Below are 8,213 nucleotides of genomic sequence, written 5' to 3' on the forward strand. Positions count from 1 at the left end.
TTCCTTTCTCAGATGTGTGTTTCACTGCTCTTTCTTTCTTCCTTTTTGTCCTTTATCAGCCTGATCATTGGTCATATAATAGAAAAAAATGATTGATTAATAGAAAAACTGATTACATTGGAAAACATTTCTTTTCTTTCCTCATTCCTCATTCAGGGTCTTTGAATGCAGCCTTGTATGTGGTCTTATCTGAGTGTGAGTCATGTTGTGTACACAGTATATAGACCGTTACTGTGTACATGTGGACATTTTTGTGGGTGTATATTTTCGCACACACGTATGATTGTGTGTACATGTATAAGTGTGTGTTTCAGAGATGGAGATCAGCTGTGTGTTGCTGGGTGTAATGCTGGTTGCTAGTGTGACACCAGTGTCGGCTGCAGCACAGGTAAGCCCTGGTTTATATGCACCTTTCATTTTAGGAAGAGAAGGTACTGGGCTTAATGAAACCTTGAAAGAGTTATTGCTTCATTACAAATAGATCCAGGCTCTCCGATTTCAAATTAACCCAAAGAAGATAACACTTTATATTGCTGATCCCACACATGATCATGATAAAGTGATTTCAACGGTTGTGTGTATTCAGACAGGTCACTGCAAGCACAAGCACTGTCACAAACTGCTTCCCTGAGCTGCAACACCTGTTTGTAGTTTGAATCAGTCTCCTTATGTACATAATATTCATATGCCACCTGGTGCTCGCAGATATATATGCATACAAATAAATGAGTTGGCATACTAGCTATTATGTGCAGGTGTGTATACAGATATGAATTTGTATGTTTATGTTTATTCTAGCCCGGCTTCATAGAGACCCTTCTATTGGCCACCCATCAGCGTCCCTGGCTCTGGAGTGTCTATGTCTTCACCGTTGGACTTCCTATCATTCTTTTCATTAGCTTCATGTGGCCTGACAAGGTACAGTATGGGCTTTTTTTATGTGCGTGTGTGTTGTTGTCAATTGTGTTATTTTGTGTCATTAGACCAATAATTGTGTGTGTTTGCATGCAGAGGTTTGGTCCCCCTGATCAACAATATTACTATAAGAAGTCTGATGATGCTCAACCAGATGATCCTGAGTCCTCACAGCAGACAGAATCAATGGATATTAAAGGTAATATATTATTCATTAGATTATTACAAGACACAGTAGTAGAGGTACAACATATAATATAATATAAGCAGTACCAACAGAAGTATAAATAATAAACACTTGTAATGCTAGTGGTTCTCCCTTTATAGTGGCAGACTAGTGTAGTAATGGTAAGATTAGTAGTAACTGTATCAGCAGTGATGGTAGCACTAACAGTAATAGTAATAACAAATGTTTATTTAACTCTTTTCTTTTCTTCTCTGTTTAGGAAAGGCTGACAGAGCGGTGTCGAGAAGGAGAGAGGCTCATGGGAACCAGAGGAAGTCTGACTTAGATCTGAAGGTGAGAATCAACAGACAATGTGGAAATGATAATGACTGATAATGACTGATAATGACTGATAATGTGATTCTGAAGGTGCAAAAGCAACTTTGGAAGTACTAATGTATCACAGAGCATGTGTGTATGTGTGTGTGTGTGTGTGTGTGTGTGTGTGTGTGTGTGTAGGATCACTGATCAGTGCAACAATTTCAGGAGAGGAAGCATCACACCACAAGAGGATGCTGCACAATTGCCAGTCTTATTGGTGACTGGATAGTGTGTAATACAAACAAACAAAAATCAAACAAAAATATTGTCATACTCAGATTTAAATAATTTATAATTCCTAAATTAATATTTCCTAATGTTACTATCAGATATATTACTGCGGTGTACCAGCAAAGTAGGATATATAGTGGCTGGTCTCTGCTTCTGAGAGTACTACATTTGGAGATGGAATAAAGGATTTAGACTCCACAGCTATTCTCAGGGTAGAACATCACAGACTAAATAATACACACTGTTGTCTCACAGCCTCAGTCAGCTGGTTTGAGTATAAAACCGGTCCCACCACCTGTTAGCTGCTGAAGCCAGGTGGAAATATGAACTGCAGTTATCCATTGCCGATAAAAGCCTCAAACATTGAGACAAGATGCTTTTGTTTGTTTTTTTCATAACCAGATTCAGGATCTGATAGTGACCTCTACATGTACAACATATACTTAAAATGTGAACTATTCAAGTGTGATTTGCTAGATTCTTGTCTGTATTATTGTAGATGATTTGGATGTTAACCTGGAATGAATGAACTGATACATCTTGTATATAATGTGTGTTAATGTTGATTTACCATTAAAACCACAGATTGTTTTATAGTCTTGTTAAAGGAATAGTTTGAGACTTTGGAAAATATTTGCATTCTTGCCTAGAGTTAGATGAAAAGACTCATACCACTTTTACCTCTGCACAGTAAAAACTGTTTGTGGCTGCAGCTGCTAATTAACATTTTTGTTTAATGTATACAAAAACCAAAGTGTAAAAATGACAAGTTGAGGTTTCACAGAGACTTATGAGCTGGACTATTTCTTGACCATGAGCAGTGTCATCTTCAAGTTTTGTCAGGCTAGCTGTTTCCCCCTCTTTCCAGTCTTTATGCTAAGCTAAGCTAACCTGCTGCCAGCTGTGGCTGCGTATTAACTGTACAGACATGAGCGTGGAATCAATCTCATTTATCTCTCGGCTAAAAATGGAATAAACATATTTCCCAAACTATCTACTGTGAACTGTGTAAAGGCTTTTTAACACTCAAGTGCCAAACACATAAAACTTGAATAAATATCACCATCTGAAACTGTGTCCACATGGTATGGCTAATAAAAGCCTGTCTCCTTTTCCTAGACTGCATGGTTGTATCTTCTTCATTTTGAATAATCTTAAATCTGTGACATCCATTATTCACTGAGATTTTTGTGATTCTTTGAGATAAAATGTCTCTCCTGCTCTGCCTCTTCCAGCGCTGATCAGCGCTGACCTTCAGTGGCATTTAACAGCTCGCAGCATTTATTTGAAATGGCACAATACTGCTCATCAGCAAAATGACTACTTGAGTCTTTTAATGACACTCACAGAGAATACTGGCTGGATAAGTGGGTAGAAAGGAAAATGGAAAAGCAAAGAACTGGCAAGTGGAGAACAGAAGAGAGTAATGAGAAATGGAGAAGACAAGACAAAAGCAAGGAAACAGAAAAAAGAAGAAAGATCTGAGGATGTTGAGCAACACATGATGCTGACCCTGGGCTTTCTCTCCTCTGATCAAATCCATATGTCTATAGAGGAACATGGTTCTAGCATTTTCATATTACCCTCTATTAATATAGAAAAATGATGCCTTAAAAACATGTTTTCGATTCTATTCTTTTCTATTACGTAGAACAATAGAAAGGTGTTCTCTGCAAAGTCCAGCTGGTTTTGGCGAGTGTGCGTCTGTTCTTGACACTTGCTGCATATTTTGTATATTTTATGACTGTAGAGAATCAGGCATTTCATCAGATTCTCTTTCTCCTTAGCACGGCAATGTTTGGCTCCAGGTGTGGGGAAGATTTTGAAAATTGAACATACTGTCAGGTGAAAGGCAGATTTAACTAAACTCAAGTTCTACAGAGAAGAAGTCCTCCTCTTGTTTGACTTCTGGTCTTTCAGTGTTGTGATATCTAAACAAGAAGAGGATGCAAGGCCCACTGCTGCTGCTCACTGGACTGTTGGTCATCACAGCTTGCTCTCGGTCTCTCTGTGTAAGTACAGGGGTGCAGTTATCTGATGCCTGGATTTATTTTTTTGCTCACTCATTGTGGTACAATTGTTTAGTGTGTGTTTTTGTCATCTGAAAATGTGTTTAAGTCTTACTTTTGAAACTTTCCAAAGTTGCAGGCCTGATTCCAGAAAAAATGATAACAGCAATGATGTTGCTGTTCACATTCCTTAACGTCTGTTTATATATTCATAGTGTTTTAGCAACAATAGGGATAGTAACCAGACCCTGAAAATAAGAGGAGTGATTTCTTTGTGTTTGGCTGGATGTTTCTGTATTTCTTTACCCATGAGCACCATTGCAAGTACTGAAAATTGTAGTAAAAGTAAGGATATTTTGGCTGGTTGTCATCTCTTGAAAGGAACAGTTGACATTTTGGGAATTATAAATATTTGCTTTCTTGCTAAGAGTTAGACAAGAAGATCAACACCAGATGCATAGAAAGGGTCTGACTAAAACTCCCTGTAAAACCACAACTTGCCATGTTTACACTTTGGTTTGTGTATGGATTGAATCAGCAAGATATAATGTGTTAATAAGTGAGCTGATAGGCTCCGGTAGGTGGATTTTGGACAAAGCTGTTTGTAGTTATTTGTGTTAGCTAAGCTAAATATCTGCTGACTATAGCTTTGTATTAACTCTTGGCAATAAAGCGAATAAGCGTATTTCCCAAAATGTCAAAATATTCCTTTCTTGGGTTAGATCTTGGGTTAAGCGTTAAGTTTAGTCTTTGGGTTTGCTCAGTTATGAAGATGAAACTTACATTTATTGTTCTTAACATGCGAGGTGATTTACCGTTACTTTTAATGATTTATTAATGGTGATTTGCTTGAAACAACTATTAGAAAGTAGAGGAAATTGTTTTCTATGCTTCTTGTGTCATTGTATTCCTTATACTGTGCATGTTTTATCTCATAGTTAGGGTATGAATATGAGTAAAGATCCTCACAAATATAATACAAATGTGTGTGCGTGTGTGTAGGCGTCAAACAGTTGCCAAGAGGAGGTGGCTCGTCTGCAGGAACGGGAGAAGCTTCTGAAGAGCCAGCTTCAGAAACAAGAACTCCTCCTACACAGATTGCAGCTGCCGAACAAACCTGGCAACAAGGACCAAACCAGAGCAGACCAGAGCCAGGACACCCAGTACACAGGTCAGTGAAGCCCTCAGGAATGGAAACCAACATTTGAAGCACAAAATATCTTGTTTCAGGTCTCATATTGCAGTAACAGGAACCAGATGATGTACCAAACTCAGAGTGTTTATTTGTGTGTGCGTGTCAGACTGCTCCCAGCTGTTCAGTTCTGGCTCCAAATCCAGTGGTTTCTATAGCATCAAACTCCATGGCAGCCCTGCTCCAGTCAGAGTCTACTGTGATATGAGTGAAGGAGGTGGTTGGACTGTCATACAAAGACGGATCAGTGGAACAGAGAGATTTAACAGGTGTGTCTGTGACATCAACTGCTACTACTACTACTATTACTACTATTAAAATAATGAAATCAAGTCAATCTATCTATCCATCTATCTATCTATTAGATCGTGGGCAGAATATAAGGATGGCTTTGGAGACATGGATGCAGAATTGGGAGAATTTTGGCTCGGGAATGACAACCTGTATTACATCACAGCACAAGGTCAATACCACCTCTACAAACCATTTACTACATTTTGTAATTTAAAGCTGCACAAATCAACATTCTTATATTGACAGGGGATCAAATGACTATGTGTAATATAAAAGATGGCACTCAAAATAACAAACCCATGGATATTATCACCAGAGTCTGCAATTCCCTCAACTCTACGGAGCGTTTTAGAGTCTTTTAGCTAAATATTTTGGTTTTCTGACCTGAAACTTTACTGTGTTGATTCAGTCTTACAGCTCTCATTAACCTCATTTCCAGGAGCATTTCCAGCAGCTGTTTTCAGCAAAAAAAAACTCTGATAAAGCCACTGTACAAAGCACTAAGCAGCAGACAAACAAAGTTAATAACTAGCTAGTGAGCATAGTGGAGCATTTAGCAAGAGTTGGTGGAGACCAAAAATAGAGCTAGGAGAAGAGTGAATATTGGACTTACTTTCATCAGGTGGCTGGAAACACAACTGAAATGAATGTTAATGTTGGTCTGTGTCTGCTGGATGTGTAAATAGGAATTTTTTGCTAACAATATGGCAAAGTTGTTTACAGCGTATTTAGCTGCCCCCATGTGGCTGAAATTACTGCTTTAAAGAAAACTGATGCTATACCTCTGGTAGTTTTGAAAGGATAGGGGTTGATTTCTTTGCATTTTAGAAAGCATCTATCATTTGTTTATTTGTCTGTTCCAGGGAATTATTCTCTACGGATTAACCTTGAAGACTTTGATGGAAATCAGCGCTATGCCGAGTACAAGAACTTCAAAGTGGCAGATGAAAAGGTGTTTTTGATAGACAGATGATGACTAAAAAATATATATATATAGTTTATAAAATAGTTATTTGGTTAAATGTAGAAATATTGACAATAATGGAAAATGCAGGCTTGATTTTTGAGCTTATGCAAGTTCATCAGCTTTCCTTCTATCTCTCTCTGCAGGATCACTACCAACTTACCTTTGGAGATTATGTAGGTACAGCTGGAGATGCTTTGTCTGGAAGTTATCAGGTTGGTGTGTCAACGTGGGCCAGTCACCAGGGCATCAAATTCAGCACCTATGACCAGGACAACGATAACTACAGGGGAAACTGTGCACAGGAAGACAAGGGAGGCTGGTGGTTCAACAAGTATGAGTTTTGTGATCTTTACAGAGAGTCACATAGATGCAAACACATACACCAAGATGCTCACAGTCATTCATCACAGTAAGAAATAACTAAATGCTCTTTCCTCTCCATTCTATTGCTCCCCAGGTGTCACGCGGCCCATCTTAATGGCCTGTACTACCCCAATGGGCACTACAATGGGCTCACAGATGATGGTATAGTTTGGTACACTTGGAGAGGATGGTGGTACTCCCTGAAGACCAGCATCATGAAGCTGCGTCCCATCAACTTCAAAATTGATGCCATTGACGACCCCAATGCTGTTCGTCGCAGTCCACCTTCCTAGATCAGACATGAGCACATATAAAACATTCTTGGCTTGAAAACTGCAAATTGCAAACAGCACTGTATTAATTAGTGTAAAACCATATTTCAAATTTTAAAACTTTAAAACACAAATCTCTTTTTATAATCCTCTTTAATCCCATCTGGACTTATTTGCACACTGAACTCTAATCAACTCCACTAAGGCCTGGTAACAAATATACTTCCCATGTCATCAGTTTGTATCTGGAAGGAGAAAAGTGGAAGATGAACTAAAGATGCAATCACCCAAATGTTTGAAGTTGTCATAAATGAAGCTGGACACTTTAACAATACTGAGAAAAATTAAAGCAAACAAGAGTTTGGTAGCTTATATAGTAATATACTCAAAAGAGACAGCACGCTTAGTACGGGTGAAACTCATTGCCCATTTTAGAGACATGAATGTTTCAAGGGGAAGTAGCATCTACACACAGCTGTGTGTTTTAGTGGAGGAAAGGGAAATTTTATGTCAGCATGTGTGCCAGACACAGGCAGAAACATTGGAATGAAGGACTGAAAGGAGTCATTGTTATGTAAGTAAAAATGACAGCAAGAAGAACTGGAACTGAAAAATAAAGGTATATGACAAATCATCTCCTCCTCTTTCCAGAGAACAGTACTTTTGGTGCATTTCCTCTTTCACTTACAACTGATAGTTACTGTAACAAGCTTGTGAACATACATACAGCTCTATTTTTCTGCCATCTGCATTATAACCATCACTGAAGAAATAAAACAAGGAAACATTTGCTTTTTTCCATTGAATTATTTCATATTGATGTCTGAATTTGTAACATTAATCTCATCACCACTCATTTTAGGGTCCATTTTTTAATTAATGAGGTTAACTGTCAACATTTATAGCAACAACCTCCAATATCTGTGATTCATTTCAAAAACAAGGGCTTACTGTTCATTGGCAGTGGACATTTTTCTGTCATAGCGAGACATTCTGTCAATTTGAAGTGGTCTATAAAATTTAATTACTCTGCTATTTTCACTTTAATTATTTGCCTTGCATAAGCACTCTTAAGAACTCCAGATGCCAAACCACTGTCAGAAATTGAAACGGAGAACTGTCCACCTATAAATATAACTTACTCAAGGATAACTATATCTCAACCTTAATCATAACCTTTTGCTTCTCTCACTATTCACTATCTCATATAGAGACTTTAGGATTTAAAGGGTACTAAGTCTAATTTCCCACATATTTTGAAGTGTTGATTTATGCTACAAAGAAAATGCCTCATGCCACATTCAGCTCCAATTGCATTTAACATAAATATATTCCACTAAGTGTCAATGTTCACATGAGCATGACAATAATCATGAAAGATATGGGGAGTTTTGGACTTTGACTAACTCCCACTTGTTGTGTG

General features: G+C 38.0%; 1 protein-coding gene across 1 annotated transcript; it reads left to right on the forward strand.

Moving 5' to 3' along the window:
* The first annotated feature begins 316 nt into the window (after positions 1–316).
* On the forward strand, positions 317–7,618 carry LOC121902279 (fibrinogen-like protein 1). The gene is made up of 10 exons (XM_042419541.1): positions 317–388; positions 799–918; positions 1,012–1,114; positions 1,362–1,435; positions 4,705–4,873; positions 5,004–5,163; positions 5,260–5,357; positions 6,052–6,140; positions 6,299–6,486; positions 6,613–7,618. Exons 1-10 carry the CDS (start codon positions 317–319, stop codon positions 6,809–6,811), a joined length of 1,272 nt encoding a protein of 423 aa, XP_042275475.1. The 3' UTR covers positions 6,812–7,618.
* The last annotated feature ends 595 nt before the right edge of the window (positions 7,619–8,213 follow it).

The sequence above is a fragment of the Thunnus maccoyii genome, chromosome 8 (genome assembly GCF_910596095.1).
Source record: "Thunnus maccoyii chromosome 8, fThuMac1.1, whole genome shotgun sequence".
In the NCBI taxonomy this organism is placed as follows: domain Eukaryota; kingdom Metazoa; phylum Chordata; class Actinopteri; order Scombriformes; family Scombridae; genus Thunnus; species Thunnus maccoyii.

What these genes read in the sequence shown, in the direction of transcription:
- LOC121902279 (XM_042419541.1), top strand. Translation starts at nt 317, where the DNA reads ATGGAGATCAGCTGTGTGTTGCTGGGTGTAATGCTGGTTGCTAGTGTG. An exon ending in CCAGGACACCCAGTACACAG is followed by an intron (nt 4,874 to 5,003) that starts GTCAGTGAAGCC and finishes TGTGCGTGTCAG; the next exon opens with ACTGCTCCCAGCTGTTCAGT. An exon ending in GTATTACATCACAGCACAAG is followed by an intron (nt 5,358 to 6,051) that starts GTCAATACCACC and finishes TGTCTGTTCCAG; the next exon opens with GGAATTATTCTCTACGGATT.